The following is a 17,421-nucleotide window of genomic DNA, read 5'->3' on the forward strand; positions in this document are numbered from 1 at the left end:
TGTGCTCTTGTGATTGTATTTTTAAGTTACGTGTGCGCATGAATTATGGACGTATTGGAATATTTTATTATTAAGATATCCAACCGCAAGATTTCCAATCGGTTCCTTTGGCCATTATGCAAATGCTTATTAAATAACAAAAATGGAAGATGTTCCCAAAACCGATTTTTTTTCCATCAGTATTCATGAAGAGGGGTGTAATGGCTGAAATAAGTGAGCGATGCAGAGCAAGTGAGGGGTGATCTCGGGTCACTGAGTCATTATGCGCACTCGGTGTGAGAAAGTGGTGTCATGCAGTGATGATTTAAGAATATTCAGTCCACTGATGCAGGGAATATTTGAATATCAAATTACGGGGGATGTTTGCCCCCAATGAGAACTGGGGGGGGCAGGGGGGAGAGGAAGGGATTTTCAAGATTCATCAGATCCCGAGTGAGCAGCCTGGGCAAGCTCTAGCCTGAGACACATGAGACCCAGGTTGGTGTTTTTCTCCTCCTTTGCAATTATGATTTTGTCCTTGTATGGAAAAGTTACCTAAATAAACGCATATAATAATAATAATAATAATAATAATAATAATAATAATTGTCACCATCACCACCACCATTGTATTTTTTTCCTCTGTGGTACATGTTGTGCAGGCGAGAAGATCTGGCTCAAGGTCCCGTACTCTCTCTTGTCTGAAGAGCAGGTTGGTGTGGCTCTGGCTGACTGTAGCAGCTGGTGGGTGCAGTCAGTGTCTTCTACAGATGAGAGGCTGATGTTCTTTTATTTGTGTTTTTATCTGAGAATCATCTTTAATTCACACCCCAGCTGAGGGAACACAGTGAACAAATTTTCTTACAGCCAAGCCCACAATGTGAGCAATCGGCTCAAAGTGAGTCATAGCTCCCATCTATTCTCAGCCATCAACCACATTGTAATTTATATTTAAACAGAACTGCTGTTGTAATTGCAATGTTGATATTAAATCATTCAGCTGTGTAGTTCTGGAACACTTTGAATGGGCTTGTGTTATCAGGTAGTTAACATGAATGTATAATTGGAGCGGGAAACTAATTTCAGTGTTTGTGCACGTTATTATAAAAATCGCTCAGGACATACTGAGTGTGTACTGAGCATTGAGTTGGTGGCCATTAAAGTGGAATTTAATGCAATTTAAAGTGGGTTTGAATCTAGCCTCTTCCCTGTGGTTGGCTTTCACAGAATCCCACGCGGCAGCACGCGGGTCAGTAAAGACCTGCTGTAACAGAAGGTTTCTCAGTAAGTTAAAGACAGAATGCCAAGGGAAACAGAAGGAGAAAACTTCTGGTGATTTGTTTATTTTTTCTCCAAAACCAGAAAGTGCAGCAGACACAGGCCGAGGAACCAGAAAAAGACGCTCCCACAGGAGAACCTGCTTGGAATGAAAAGTACAGAGCTGGTCTATGATGCCCATCTCAGATAAACCACATCTGCCAGGATCCAGAGCTGGTCAGTTTTGGTCCCCTGTGAGGAGGTAAGGGATTAGCCTTATACACATGTACATCTCTCTCTCTCTCTCCCCCTCCCCCTCCCCCTCTGATGGTTTGCTTTGAGAGAAATCTGTTGAAATTTGGCAAGTTGAGTATACACAGATGAACCTACCACCTTTTGATATGACTGCAGTACACGCTAGACATGGTGGAAAAGTCACAAGGCAGAGCAGTGTGTTTGTTAGAGCATAAGTGAAGTCATTCACTTGGCTTTCAGTCACATCTCCATCTGATCACACAGGACTGGCAGAGGATCCCTGCAGTTACCCACGTCTTTAAATAGCCTCATTAGCCCCAGAGCACAATGTCAGCCGCCTAATGCACGCAACCTCCTCTCTGGCTCAGTCAGCTGTGAAAGAAAATTAGCGCAGACATCCCGGGTGTTAGTGGTGATTGAGGAGACGTACTTGCCGGAGTTGGAGAGTGGGATAAACAAAAATGTTTACATGGAATTTTGAGCTGGTCGTTGTAACATGTTTGTCCCTAATTATCTACAGGCCGAGTACGGCTAGCGTAAGCATGTGATTTAGCATGGCTAGAGTAAGTCTGTGGTTTAGCATGGCTGGAGTAAGTCTGTGGTTTAGCATGGCTGGAGTAAGCATGTGATTTAGCATGGCTAGCATAAGTGTGTGGTTTAGCATGGCTAGCGTAAGTGTGTGGTTTAGCATGGCTAGCGTAAGTGTGTGGTTCAGCATGGCTAATGTAAGCGCATGGTGTAGCATGGCCAACGTAAGCGTGTGGTTCAGCATGGCTGGCATAAGCGTGTGGTTCAGCATGGCTAATGTAAGCGCATGGTGTAGCATGGCCAACGTAAGCATGTGGTTCAGCATGGCTAATGTAAGCGCATGGTGTAGCATGGCCAACGTAAGCATGTGGTTCAGCATGGCTAATGTAAGCGCATGGTGTAGCATGGCCAACGTAAGCATGTGGTTCAGCATGGCTAATGTAAGCGCATGGTGTAGCATGGCCAACGTAAGAATGTGGTTCAGCATGGCTAATGTAAGCGCATGGTGTAGCATGGCCAACGTAAGCGTGTGGTTCAGCATGGCTAATGTAAGCGCATGGAGTAGCATGGCCAACGTAAGCGTGTGGTTCAGCATGGCTGGCGTAAGCGTGTGGCTTACTGTAACATGGCTGGAGTAAGCGTGTATTTTACTGTAACATGGCTGGCGTAAGCGTGTGAATTAACATGAGGAGTGACGTGTTCCACAATGCAAGTGAGATGAGTTGTGGTGCTTCACTGGACTCCTTTGCTGGTCTCAGGTGGCGGAGAAGCTGAAGTAGCTGGTGTGGCTATAGGTCTCTGCTGGGCTCAGGCAGTGGAGAAGCTAAAGTTGTGTGATATGGCTGTAGGTCTCTAGTGGTTTCAGACAGTGAAGAAGGTGAAGTTGTGGTGTGGCTGTAGGTCTCTGCTGGGCTCAGGCAGTGGAGAAGCTAAAGCTGTGTGATATGGCTGTAGGTCTCTAGTGGTTTCAGACAGTGAAGAAGGTGAAGCTGTAGGTCTCTGCTGGTCTCAGGCTGTGGTGAAGCTGAAGCTGTAGTGTGGCTGTAGGTCTCTGCTGGTCTCAGGCAGTGGAGCAGCTGAAGCTGTGTGGTGTGGCTGTAGGCCTCTGGTGGTTTCAGGCAGTGGTGAAGCTGCAGCGTGTGGTGTGGCTGCAGGTTTCTGCTGGCCTCAGGCGGTAGAGAAGCTGAAGCTGAAGTGTGCAGTGTGGCTGTGGGCCTCTGCTGGTTTCAGGCAGTGGTGAAGCTGAAGCGTGTGGTGTGGCTGTAGGTCTCTCCTGGCCTCAGCAGGGTGTTGGGGAACTCGGGCTGGAAAGTGGAGGTCACGGTGAGTCCAACAGGTGCGGCGGCAGGGCGGCAGTTTCTGCAGCTAAAGCAGTCCCTAATCCAGAAACCCCATCTGTAGCTCCAGTGCTCACAGTCTCTATTTCACTTCCTTTTCTCTTACGCTGCTAGCCGAGCTTAGGGCCGTGTGCATAGCCGACACTGGTTAGGGTTAGGGAAGGCAAACTACTGCAGTAAACACTCCTGCATTGCCAGGTCAGTAAAGACGTTTACCAGAAGTGCAAACCGGATGGTGTTTTTAGCTTAGCTCTTTTGTAAAGCCCCGTCCGTACTGAAATCACCTTTCCATAACCACCCACTGGTGGACTTTACTTCGAGTTCCAGCACAGCGCAACAGCTTCTTGTGTTTGTCGCTATGCAACTGAATTGCATTCTGGGAGGCTGCAATGGATTACTTGAATGCCATGTGTGGCTAATGGAGACAGCTGTGGTTGCTAGGGACAGGCAGGAGGTGATTGCTAGGGTACTGTGGAGTCTGAGGTACGTCTCCAGGGCACCTGTGTTACATGACCAAGGGCCGTGGTAGTAGATAAGCACACCAAAACGTTTTGGCTGCAAGTTGCGTAATCCCAGCTGAGAGCCTCCTTTTAAAATTACTGTGGTAGATCAGCCCACTTTGGAAAAGACAGAGGATGATTATACATCAGCAGCTCCCTAAAGCTGTTGTGAATTTGTTTCATATGATAATATGCTGCTGCTAGCGAGCCCGTTAGCTGTGTGTGATCTCCACAGAGGCGACCCGCTTCGCACCTGCCTCTGCACAGCATAATAAACAGGGACATATCTACCAATCTGAGGAAATATGAGGGGGACGGTGAGGCGGTGCTGTTGGTAGCAGTCTGAACACGCAGCTCTTCAGACAGTACCTGGACTAACTATCACCCCTCCGCAGGGCACTCGCAACATAGGATCACTCTTATCACTTGAATCCTTCTACTTTGTTCTTGCAGCACTTCCATGTTACACATGTACCTCCACCCATGCCCTCATATTGCACTTGTATCGTTATCTTGATGTTGTAACTCGCTGTGTTGCCTCCTAGTTTGACTTAACATTACCGTCTGACCTAGTCTATGCTTACTGTGTGAACTGGACTTAATGTGTTCATGGCTCTGAATAACTGTTACATAATGAATATTGTACTTTGTTGGTCCCGTGTTTTGTAGCGGTTCCAATGACCTTCGGAATGCACTTATTGTACGTCGCTTTGGATAAAAGCGTCTGCCAAATAAATGTAACGTAATGGTGAATGTGCCTTACCCCCTCCCCCGTGGCTGAGTGCCGCCTTTTCTGATATATATGCAAATGGCGGTGCCTCTCAATCTGATGTCTGGATGCTCACTTTGTTCTTGAACTCAATCCAATGCTAACAGCAATCAAGCGCTGGGCCAGTTAGCACCGGCTGGCACTGCTAAGCATGCGGCCCACGTATCCAGCCCTGCTCCAACACAAATGCTGTAATTACCAGCCTCCAAATTGCCAGCCATTAATGCGCCTGAAAGCGCGGAAGCTAAAAGCTCTGTGTGACATGGGGATTAGAGCAGTGGCATTGTTTACACTCGGGCTACACATCCCAGCTGAAGCGCTATAGACCACAGTCCACAAAGGGCCCAGCCAGCCTTCATTATGAGGTTATAAGCACCCAGCCAGCCTTCATTATGGGGTTATAAGCACCCAGCCAGCCTTCATTATGGGGTTATAAGCACCCAGCCAGCCTTCATTATGGGGTTATAAGCACCCAGCCAGCCTTCATTATGGGGTTATAAGGGCCCAGCCAGCCTTCATTATAGGGTTATAAGGGCCCAGCCAGCCTTCATTATAGGGTTATAAGGGCCCAGCCAGCCTTCATTATGGGGTTATAAGCACCCTGCCAGCCTACATTTTGGGGTTATAATTGGTCTGGTTATAATTCCTCTGTACTCCTGAACCTGAGCGAGATGCCGGGTCAGGACATGTACCTGCAGCAGATGGACAGGGATCACTGACGGCCACAGAGGTGGGCGTGGCCTGAGGTGCTTCGGCACACGGGAGGGGTGCGACATGTAGTGGGTACGCCGTGCGTGTGTGACTCTAGATCTCACCCCACCACATCAGACCTGTAGCTCACTCTGCTTTACTGCAGCTTTTCTGTGCAGTTAATAAGGCTGGATTAAAATCTGCCCACCCACCCCATCCTAGAGAATGGGATTTTGGGTGTGGCTGATGGTCCGGGATCCACCCCATTGGATAGCCATCGCTACGGCAACAAAAACCTGGATAATGCCCAGGTTCTGCTGTCTGCACTCTCAGCCCAAATAGATGGCAAAAATCCAGTTAGTGCCCATTATGTCTGACATTTGAGCCTCTTCTAGAAAGCACATTAGAACATGACAAATTGCAGCTCCTGTAGTGTCTGACAGTGTCTTGGTATTCAGCCACATCCGAAGAGTACAGAGATACAGTGGGTCGACTCTCATTCCATTAAAAAAATGTTTGTGTTCACACAAATGCAATTTGAGCACTGAACCAAATTCCTGATTCAGCTCCATGACGCATTTTCTCCCGACCAACTCGATTAACCATTATCAGCTATTTACTTTTTAAGACCGGCAGCTGTGTGTACAACTCCTAAGTGACACTAACTGGGAAACGTTTTCAGACCAGAGATTCAAGCTGTTTATGGTTTACTTTACGTACTACTGAAAACATTTCTTCATCAGCTTCATGGCCTTGCTCAAAGTTATAATGGCAAATTATTCTAGATCCATCTACACAGTCAGTTGTGATCTTATAAGGTAGTTGGTCTCATTGGTAATTTATCAATTCTCTAGAACACATTTTATATTTATAATTGAAATATTCTAAGAAGAGTTGCTGACTTGTACACTTAGAAGGGAAAAAGAACATTTCAGCATGCGACACAGCACAGTGGTTCTCCACAGGGTGGGCCGGGGCCCAAAATGGGTCCTCAGGGTGCTGCCAAGGAGGCCTTCAGATGATAGGAAATTACTGAAAGCTTTAATCACAAAACCTCACAACATACATATTTATTCTGCTAAATAAATAACACAGAGCAAGCAATTAATATTAATGGCATAAGCTTGACTTAACTTCATTAGTCACACTGAAGATGGTAGACAGGCTATCATGTCTCCTGTGGGTGGGTGGGGGGGGCTGGACTGTGTTTGGGATTTGAGCGGCACCACTCCGTACCTGGTTGACGGCGTTGGGCCAGTTCTGGGTCTCCAGGCAAAAGGCGCTGTGTTTGGGGTAGGTGGCCCCGCCCTTGCCCCGCAGGCTGCCATCGAGGAAGTTTGCGGTGTAGAACTGCACGCCCGGCTGGGTTGTGCTCACTTCCAAAACCCGCCCACTCTTTGGGTGGTGCACCCTGCAGGGAGAAGGGGAGGGATAGTTAGAGTGGGAGGGGTCAATGCATAATGAGGCATGGGCGGGGTCACAGTAGGAGGAGCCACTGCATAATTTGGCATGTGTATGGGGTGAGAGTGGGAGGAGTCACTGCATAATGAGGTGAGTGTGGGGTTAGAGTAGGAGGAGTCACTGCAAAGTGAGGCATGTGTATGGGGTCAGAGTAGGAGGAGTCACTGCATAATGAGGTAAGCATGGGGTTAGAGTGGGAGGAGTCACTGTGTAATGGATTTCAAACCCAATGTGCTGGAGTACAGAGCCAAAACAACAAAGATTATGTCACTGTCCAAATACTTACAGTCTGTGCTATATATGCATGTATGTATACATGTGTGGAGTATAAATATCTGCACTGATACTTTGTTCCCAGTCATCAGCATGATTGGACAGACAGGAAGCTGATGGGGATGTGAGGTTTGCAGTTGCCGTGGAAATGCAGGAAGTCAGTCCATCTGACCTGGCACATGGTCGCTCCTCCGGGGGCTCCCCAGGAGATGACAGGCAGAAGTTATGGTCAAAACCTGGTCCTGGGACTTCCTTTAAACGTGGACCAATCAGCACAGGCTTTCGGAGGTCAAAGGGTGAGCCATCTACAGCCCTGATTTCCCCTACGGAGGTGAGCATACCGGCAGTCAGAGATAGGCCCCTCCCACCCTTCAGCTCAGTGCAGTCAGGGATAGGCCCCTCCCACCCTTCAGTTCGATGCTGTTAGAGATAGGCCCCTCCCACCCTTGTGAGAGCATGTGTGAGAGAGAGAGCATGTGAGGGAGAGAGAGGATGTGAGAGCATGTGAGGGAGAGTGAGAGATCATGAGAGAGAGAGTGACTAAGAAACTGCCCCATGACCTCATCACTGCCACAGCAAGCAGCTCACTGCTCACACATTCACTTTCACTCACATTCACTCTTACACATTCTCATCAGTTTCAGTGGCATGGAATGCTAAAAACCCACAAAGAAATTCCAAGGTTTTCATTAGTGTGTCTTATACTGCACAGCCACACATACAGTACGTAACAGAAAAATATATTTATTGAGAATAAAGGAGTGACAGAGAGAAATGTTCATCTGACCTGTGGGAATCATAGTGTCGTCCACAGGCAGGTAGGCATCAGCTGTGATTGACACCAGATGGTCGTATATGTCTGGGGTCCCCTGGAAAAGCACGTTCAGCACAAAGAGCTCAGAACGCCACCATTACAGCCATAAAACACTCACTGAACAAACACCGGCTTCAGCGAAGCGATTCAATTTCAACACCTGACGAGCACAAAATGCAGTTTCCTAGTAAGCTTTTCACACTAAAATAAGATTTAATCCCATTTACCTGCGGAGGGGGGTAAACATACACACTGTCATACATGTGTGGGACATTCTTACAGTCTAAATGATGAAGAACGTATAAAGAATAAGTAAAGTATGCTGTATCATATTGATCCATTTTTTTAAAAACTAGGGCTGTCCGAGTTAATGCCTAAATTTGAAATGCTTAATGACTCCATTTTTTAATGTGCAAAACTTACTTGTCCTTAATTCCAATTTCAGAGCTAATGGCAAAATATTAATGCGATGAGATATTTATGGTTTCTCTCGCCTTAATGCTAACAGTAATATTTTTAGACTGTGCCTGGGGAGATGGTCATCCTACAGACACGCCTGAGCTAATGTTAGTTAAGAAGGGTAATCTGAGAAATTCTAGCTCTGCTCCACTGCTGATCAGTGTTAGATACTATCTAGAGCCTGTAGGTAACCAGAGCACTAGGTACAGTTTATTTATGTTATGTTATCTTATTGGACTGGTGAATAAAAGGAGAGGATGCTGATTGGATAGGTGAATAGAAGGAAATGATGCTGATTGGATATGCGAATAGGAGGGGATGATACTGATTGGATAGGTGAACAGGAGGGGAGGATACTGATAGGCGATTTGATCTCACATGTCCAGCCAAGTTGAAGTAGGAGTGGTTGGTGAGGTTAATGGGCGTGGCCTGGCTGGAGGAGGCGTGGTATTGGACGGTGAGGGTGTCTCCCTGCAGGCTGTAGGTGACGGTGGCACTCAGCTCCCCAGGGTAGCCCTCCTCCCCGTCCCGGCTGGTCAGCGACAGCCTCACACCGTCGGCTGTGGCTTCACTCGTCCAGATGGCCTAAAACCCGCAGCACAAACACAGCTAATGATCCTGCCACAGCACAAACACAGCTAATGATCCTGCCACAGCACAAACACAGCTAATAATCCTGCCACAGCACAAACACAGTTTATAATCCTGCCACAGCACAAACGCAGTTTATAATCCTGCCACAGCACAAACGCAGTTTATAATCCTCCCGCAGCACAAACACAGTCAATAATCCTGCCACAGCACAAACACAGTATATAATCCTGCCACAGCACAAAGGCAGTTTATAATCCTGCTGCAACACAAACACAATGTGTGTGAGACCAGGCTGAGTGAGTCATAACAGATCCCAGCTCCCCCCTCAGTCTGATTGTTTCTTCTTATGGTGTGAGTTATTGTCTCTTAGCAATTTAAAGGCCTTCTGAGCGTGAGTGTGTGTGTCACTCTTTTTGTTTTACACACTTTCACACCTTTGTGTAATGAGACTCCTGAGTTTTAAAAAATATATATATTTTCAGAACCGAAATGAGTACTGGTGTTTGTTTTGTTCCACTAGAGACGTGATAATAAGGGTTGTGGAGTTCAAGCACTACAAAATATCCTCAGTGGATCTGGGCAGGTTGTCAGCAAATCTGCCCATCTGTCCACGGCCATCAGGGGCTGGAATTTTTGATAGGTTTCGATTCGCTGGGCGGTCAGCGGATACGGTAGCGGAGTGCTATTTGCAGAGCCATTATCAGCATTCACTGCGCATTAATTGGCTGAAATGTAATTATGTGGAGGGAAAGCGACGAGGCCTGAGGCTGGACTGTTCGGACTCAGCGTGTGGCACGCACTGAACTCTATCCATTGCTTCAATACAGGTCTGGGTAAAAGCCTCATTCTAACAGCCACTGGGACATGGCAAACGTGATACCGACGATTCCTGGTGACAGTGTTAGCGAGAGGATGTCACTTCGTCACCAGCAGCCAACCACTTAGGGGGCGGGTCTAATTATTGGCTTGGTTGCATGAGGACATTTCAGAAATCTGTCGTCGTCTCCTTTTTTTTTTCCCCAGAGAAGAATATGCTGTTGCACTTTTTTTTGCGTGTTTAGTACGGAGCACTCAAACTGAGTCCCGGATGAAAGAGCGGCCCTGGTGTCCTGAAAGGCCCGGCGAGATCCCCTCATTTTACTTGCTGCTGTCAGAACGGAAGCCAGGAAAGCTACTAGACCAGAGGAAATGTTTTGAAGGGTGCTGAGGAACCAGTGAGCTGGAAAATGACTACCTCAAACCGAACTGGAATAGCACTGAATACACGCACATGCACAGAGGCAGTGTAGTATAATGGCGAAGGGGCTGGTCTTGTAACCTAAAGGTCGCAGTTTCGATTCCCCGGTAAGACACTGCCGTTGTACCCTTGAGCAAGGTACTTAACCTGCATTGCTCCAGTATATATCCAGCTGTATAATTGGATACAATATAAGTCGCTCTGGATAAGAGCGTCTGCTAAATGCCTGTAATGTAATGTAATGCACACATTTCAATGCTGCTTTTCTGAAGAGTCCAGGAGGTGCTGTATTGCTGAAATGAATTCTTTTTCTCTCTCAGATTATTATTTATTACATATCTCTTTCTCATATATTCATCATCTTACCTTGTCAAAGCCTTTCAGCCCCCCGTGGAGGGAATTTGGCCCGTTATTGATGGCCAACTGATATTCCTTCCCATCGATCGTGAACTTCCCCTTGGCGATCCTATTGGCCACCCGTCCAACGACAGCTCCGAAGTATCGGGGATTTGTCAGATAGCCTGCAGGAAACATTATTGTCACTCCCTGTCGCGCAGTACCATCATATAGAACTCTAAAACCTCTCGTGACAGCGAAAAATTCCGAAACGTCCGTGGTTTAACTTGTGTTTAACAATGCACAACACATTCCCAAAAAAACCCGTTGGGAATGCTGCCCACCCAATGGTTTCTTATATGTTCCGGTTTCACTTGTTTTTGAGTGATGTGGTCCTTCATAAAAAAACATGATGCAAGGCCTTTAGAATAATTCAAAACCCACTCTCATTTTTTTTTAAGTGTCTAAATATACAGTAAGCACAATCACGGTGCTGACATTATCGGTTCAGTCATTTTAATTATGATAAATCAATTTTAAAAAATGCAGCAAGTAAACGACACAAAAGACCCTCCCCATCTTAACAAGATGTAGCCTACGGGCCCCTTATCGCAAATGTGTATTGCTACATTGGCATTTTAAACATAGAAGCTTGCATGTGAGACACCGGTAAAAAATCGAAAGAAACTAAAACGTTCAGAGCTCTAAATGACTTTCCAAGTTTTTATTGCTGATCTATTGCCCGTAAGTATTTTTTCTACCACTGGCGTATAATCACGCGATTTTGTGGTTTATGTAGGCTATAAGCCCTCTATTTGAGGTTGATATTGTCATTAATGATATCGATTTACAATTTTTATTTTTACAATTTTAATTAAGTTGAATATTGTTCATACACGACTGCGCGAAAACCTAAGGTTACCTTCGAGGCTGTCAAATCCCAGGACGATGTCATCCATTTCTCCATTCTTGTCTTGGGTCTTCAACGATGTTATAATGCAACCAAGTGATATAATTTCTATAGTAACACTTTGTGATTTTAACTTCCATTTCTCCACACTTCCTTGCCCGGGTATCACCCCAAACTCTTCCTTTGATACCTCTGTCATTCTTATGAAATGTTCAGAGCCTACTTCGCAAAGAAATCTTTTTCGCTTGTAACTCAATGACAAACTCAATGATTTTCCTACTCATATAAATCTGCACTCTATGGTTAGCTTGCTGCTTTAATGCGAGAAGCTTTCTTGCACTTCAAACAAAGTGAAAAATCTTCTTTTGCAACGAAGCTTTGAATAAATAGTTTCAGCTAAATTCGAAAACGGGGCTTACTGAATGTGATGAAACGCGCATAGATAGCTGACACGGCCAGCTGAAATTGCGAACACAATAACTTAAATTCCATAGACATGCACATTTATCTAGGCAGGAAGGACGACTTCAGCTAACCTAAGCATGTGAAGTCCCGGAAGTAAGTCTGTACTGCGCATGTTGAGGGCACAGCATTGGTGCTCCTATTAAAGTGAATACGGAATATCAGATTTTGAAGGCAAAATAAAACGTCCCTGGTGGTATTTTGAAACCCGATTAACGACCGTTAGGTTTCATATGAAGAGCAGATAGCAAAATAGGTATTATGTAATAAAATATGCACATTTAAATTATTTTTTCCCCAAGACATCTGGACCAAGACTACTATTTTTTCCGAAACTGCTACTCACTATGATGTATGTATGATCATAAAAACTGGACCGATGAGGTTTTCTTTGGTTTTGAATCATCTTGGTTTTCTACATTGAATTCAATTGGCAGCAAGCGCTTTTGCCCTCAAGCATGCGCAGTAGAGGCTGTTTCCTGTTACTTCCTAGGCTTCACCGCCTGGCCCCTCCTACCTTCTCCAGTTCCTATCATAGAACGTACATAAACGCAACGTATGTTTGACTAGCTTAACCTCGCTGATCTGAGATCAGCAGTTGATTCCAATAGCTATCCGGCTCGTATTGTAGTTTTTATTAAATTGACCCTTTTCATTTTATTTATTTATTTATGGTTTATACTCATGGTTTATTTAAAACCATGAGTACAATTAAAGCATTGTTCCGGGGTTCGTACACAATATATAAATGGCATTGCATTCCATTTAACTGTAATTCATATATTTTTAGCTTACATTAGTAATTGAACTGCATTTTGTCCAATACAGGATTAATTGTGTGCAGTTAATGTGAAACAAAATCAGTTATTTCAATTAATTGATTCCACTGTTCGTATTCACTTTAAAAAGGAAAAATATTGTAGGGACCTATCGTTTATACAGGAGTCACACAAACGCCTTTGATGACCAAAGTACAGTCTGATTGGTACGCTTTTAACTGAGCTCTGGGGTGGTGGTGTACCTTATTCCTTTCCCTTCTCAAATCTGTCCATATAGCATTGTTCCAAAAGTTATATTTAAAAAACTTTTTAGCAAACTCTAACCTGGCTGTTCGTTTCTTGAGGTTTCCCAGTGATTTACATTTTGCGGTGAACCCTCTGAGGTTATGCTGGTGTAGTCTTTATAGTAGTCTTTGATGCCTACATCCTGTGGAGCATTCTAATCTGTTCAACATTTGAAAATGAGTTTGTCTTCACAATTCAACATATTCTACAGTCATCCTCTGCTGTGGTCTTCTGTGGTCTACCTCTATTCTTGCATCTTAATGTGCAAGTTTGTTGATTGTAACACATCCAATGTTTGGGCTATGTCTCTAAATGACTTTCTTCAGCCTCATGATGGCCTGCTTTACTGGCATTGACACTTCTTTGGTCCTCATGTTGAGAGACAACTGCAACAGACTCCAAATGCAAATGCAAAACCTAGAATGAACTCTATAACTTTGGTGTGTGTATGTCTGTGTGAGTGTGTGTCTGTGTGTGTGTGTGCCAGTGTGTGAATGTTTGAGTGTGTGCGTGTGTGTGTGTGCTTTATATTGAATTTATTCAAAAATTTCCTTTTGATGGCTGAATGAATCAGTTGCTATAGTAACCATGTGAATATGCAAGACATTTAAATGCCTTTGAATGGTGGTGGTAGCAACCGAAGCCACATGTTAAATTTAGTTCCATTAAGAACTGGCAGGGCATCATTTGTTCCAACAACAGATAAACGGAGAAATCAGAGCCGCTGCTATACGATAAATTTCTGCTGCCTCTTCCCTAGCTGAGAGCCAGATGAGCACCACAGAATTTAAACCAGGAAAACTTTGCATCTAAACCAATCAGTTACTGGCCAATAAATGACTGCATTCAATATCTCTTTACATCAGTGCAGGCAAGCTACAGTGAAGGCTTTAACACACTACAATGTAGGCTTTAACACACTACAGTGTGGGCTTTAACACACTATGGTGTGGGCTTTAACACACTACAGCGAAGGCTTTAACACATTACAATGTAGGCTTTAACACACTACAGTGTGGGCTTTAACACACTATGGTGAAGGCTTTAACACACTACAATGTGGGCTTTAACACACTATGCTGAAGGCTTTAACATACTTAAGTGTGGGCTTTAACACACCATAATGAATTATGAGCTGCAGTGGAGGTCTGCTGGTCCCATTCAGAATTGATTACCTGACTATAACCTAACCATAACCCTAACCTAACCATAACTTAATCTGTTGCGCTACAGTTACAAAAGAAAGCACCACTGAGTCAAAATGCAAAAGTAATTATGCAGGTGGTCGTAAATATTTTTATGTTAATAATTCAAAATTTTTTATTCAGAACAATAACCGTGTCAATTACAGTGTCCAGAAGGCATTTCACGTGAACAAGCAGCCATCTACCCGGGAAAGTGTCATATAGTTGTAAGGGATGTATCCTAGCATGAAGCCGAATTTGTTGTTGTCCTCTTTTCAGTCTCACAGAAAACAGTTAATGTGTTTCAGCCCCCCCATAAATGCAATCTGTATTCTGTATTTAAAAAAATAAAAATAAAACCCAGTGGCTCTCTCTCCCTGTCGCTCTATTACCTGCTATCTATTAATTAGGAGGAAGAGACGGTTAGTTAAAACCAATTGTGAAATAAGAAGCCATGCAGCTCAACATGTATAATAAAAAAAAAAAATCTCAACTCTCCTTTTACCTTCTTGGGAAAAACATGCATTAAGCAAGCAGCAACCTTGGATAGATAAACTGTTTTGTCTGGAATATGGACTGAAATTGACACAAAAATCCCTCACCTACAAAACCCATCCGTGTTCATTCACACTGAGGCTCCACAATTAGCCTGAAGCACTGGGCTCTAAACAAAATCAGCCTCAAATAACTTCTCAAGAATGAGTAAATGAACAAATGAGTTTATTTGACCATTTAAAATGGAAATGTCATAAGACTGCATGGCAGACAGTAATCCTTTCAAAACTATTGAGGGTAGAAACACAAAAAAGCCAACATGCTTGTTTCCATTGTGGTCCTCTGACATTCAAACATAGACATGACAAAACATTCAATACAGTACAGTTAATGCAATACAAACAGATAAGACAATACATTCACTAAAGGACAGACAGCACACTGAGAGATTATATTATTAAAAGAATAAGGGTTACGCAGCATTTAACAGCCATCCTTTTAAGCATATCTTAAAATGATTCTCCGATGCACATGATTTCAGTTCAGAGGGAAGTCTATTCTACCAGATCGCAGCTTTGTACAAAAAGATATTCTTCATTGCTTCATTCTCATAACTGCAAAAATAATCTTGGCTTTCCTGTCAAATTTGTGAAGGAAACCAATATTTCTGTTTATTATTATTGAAGCACACTTTTGTAGACACAAAAGGCCTTGCATGAAGCTTGGCCGTCTTCTAAAAAAATAAATAATGTAATGATCAAAGCCAGATTCTCCAGGTGTCTCAAAGGTTATTTATCTAACTTGGGTTCACATTCTCATATTGAATCCCGACTGTGCGCGCGCTGACTGTGGCTGGTAGCTGCGTAGTTGCCCAGGTTATGGGAGTGTTACATTAGAAAAGAGATGTGAAAGAGGCTTAAGGGTTGCGTTAGTGTCCGTTTAAGGGCTGCGTTAGTGTCCGTTTAAGGGTTGCGTTAGTGTCCGTTTAAGGGCTGTGTTAGTGTATGTTTAAGGGTTGCGTTAGTGTTCGTTTAAGGGTTGTGTTAGTGTCAGTTTAAGGCCTGTGTTAGTGTATGTTTAAAGGGTGTGTGTATGTTTAAGCGTTGTGTAAGTGTACAAAAAAATATATTTTACTGCATGGAGAGAAGTGTACGATGTTGACATTTTCGCAGTGTAGGCTAGAAAAGGACATGAAAATGCACAGGGCTCAACACAGATCTGCACAATTTCTATTGACTTTCAATTTGCAGATTTATCTTGTGTTGACTCACTCGGAAAAGGGATGTGAAAGACGGTGACGTTATTTCAGAGCCGCGGTTCTGCGGATAAATGCGCGGTGCTCTTGCCGTACTACTCATCTCGCGGATTTTTTGTGGAAAAAGCAGAAATGACTCGCGCAGACAGTGGAAGTGTCATCAGCAGGCAGTGCACTGCTTCATCTGATCACGGATGCTGTTGGAAAGGCAGCGAGCGCAATGCCAGTTTACCGTCCCTTTGTTTTGGTCTTTCATGTCTGATCAGGAGACTTGTTTTCACAGGCTCAGAATAATCACCTCTGTCATTTTCATCTCACTTCATCCTCTTAAATTCCATCTCCTCTGGCCATGACGACCACACACCAAACTCTCTGACTGTAGTGTGGCCTGACGATGCCTTAATCTGAATGATAATAGTTTTCCAGAGAGATCCTGAGCATTCAGGGATACAGTTACACAGTCCTTGTCTGCAGCCATTTAATAACCATGCTTTCATTCTAACAGTCAACTACCATCCCTTACAACCCTAATCTTTCCTGGGGAAGTTAGTCTGATATGTACTGAATCCAACCTTAAATCATCTCCCATGTTGTTAAGAGGCACAAAGCTTAATTTCTCGTTTCATTCTTTCCATCTTTATCATGAAATTCCTCATGAAAGTGTGTAAATGGCCGATCTTAATCGTGTCCGTGGCGGGCGTACACCTTCCGAAGTCCGACCTCCTCCTAGGTCAGCCCGTGCCTGGCAATGTAACGCACCGCACTGGGACACCAACAGGTGGTGCTCTTTCCATTGGCCCAGAGAAACCTGGCAGCGCCCAAGTACTGTGTCAAGGGCCGCGGTGTTGCAAGAGGCCCGACACACGAGCCGAAATTAATGCAGTGGAGCACAGCTCATCAGGGAGGGGATCTCCAGATCCTGCCTGGATTAGGACCCGGTCAGGGCGCTACTCGTAGCTCCGCTCCGTTCACAGAGCAGGAAACAATAACATGAACAGAAGATGTGCTTGTTGTTGCGTCCTGGGTTTAACCTGATCGTCACACATTCACCTGCCAGTTTGCACCAGATAGTTAATTGTTTGACAATCTAAACTACGAAGACGTGCATGCGAATGTTGAAATCGACAGCCTCCGTCTGGGTGGTAGAAAGGCCTCTGAAGACACGGAAGCTGCAAAGCAGAACTAGCACTTTGATTTTGTAATCAGGCGCATAAAGGAAAAATTCAAGTTTATACCTGTTTTCTGCCCTACCCTTGTCTCGGTTGGTTTCTGCTGCCCGGTGGCTGAGAGCAGTTTGTGGACACGCTGAATTCACTAGAATATTTTCAGTCATTGTGCTGAAGCACTGAATATAAGCCTGTGAGAAAATATCTAAATGAGTAACATCTCTGGGTGTATATCCTTTTCTGTGTTTGTGTCTATGTGTGTCTGTGTTTTTACGTTTATGCATGTACTTCCTTATTTGTTGAGTGTAATATTGATTTATATGCATTATAATTAAATAGTAATATTACAGTTTATGCATATTAAGCAGGGGCTTTTATTATTTTATTATTTATTTA

General features: G+C 44.2%; 1 protein-coding gene across 2 annotated transcripts; it reads right to left on the reverse strand.

The window, feature by feature from the left end:
* Positions 1 to 1,298: 1,298 nt before the first annotated feature.
* galm (galactose mutarotase) lies at positions 1,299 to 12,309 on the reverse strand. 2 transcript variants are annotated; one of them, XR_010327002.1, is made up of 8 exons: positions 11,412 to 12,309; positions 10,520 to 10,674; positions 8,701 to 8,907; positions 7,837 to 7,918; positions 7,222 to 7,372; positions 6,552 to 6,726; positions 3,174 to 3,323; positions 1,299 to 3,120 (listed from the first exon to the last, which is right to left on the reverse strand). XR_010327002.1 is itself a non-coding variant. In XM_064317001.1 (7 exons), the coding sequence occupies exons 1-7, from the start codon at positions 11,596 to 11,598 to the stop codon at positions 3,246 to 3,248; spliced, it is 1,035 nt and encodes a 344-aa protein (XP_064173071.1). In that variant the 5' UTR covers positions 11,599 to 12,309; the 3' UTR covers positions 1,299 to 3,245. The 2 variants fall into 2 exon arrangements, 1 of the variants encoding a protein (XP_064173071.1); XM_064317001.1 differs by having other exon boundaries at positions 1,299 to 3,323.
* Between the last annotated feature and the right edge of the window lie 5,112 nt (positions 12,310 to 17,421).

The sequence above is a fragment of the Anguilla rostrata genome, chromosome 18 (genome assembly GCF_018555375.3).
Source record: "Anguilla rostrata isolate EN2019 chromosome 18, ASM1855537v3, whole genome shotgun sequence".
Lineage (NCBI taxonomy): Eukaryota > Metazoa > Chordata > Actinopteri > Anguilliformes > Anguillidae > Anguilla > Anguilla rostrata.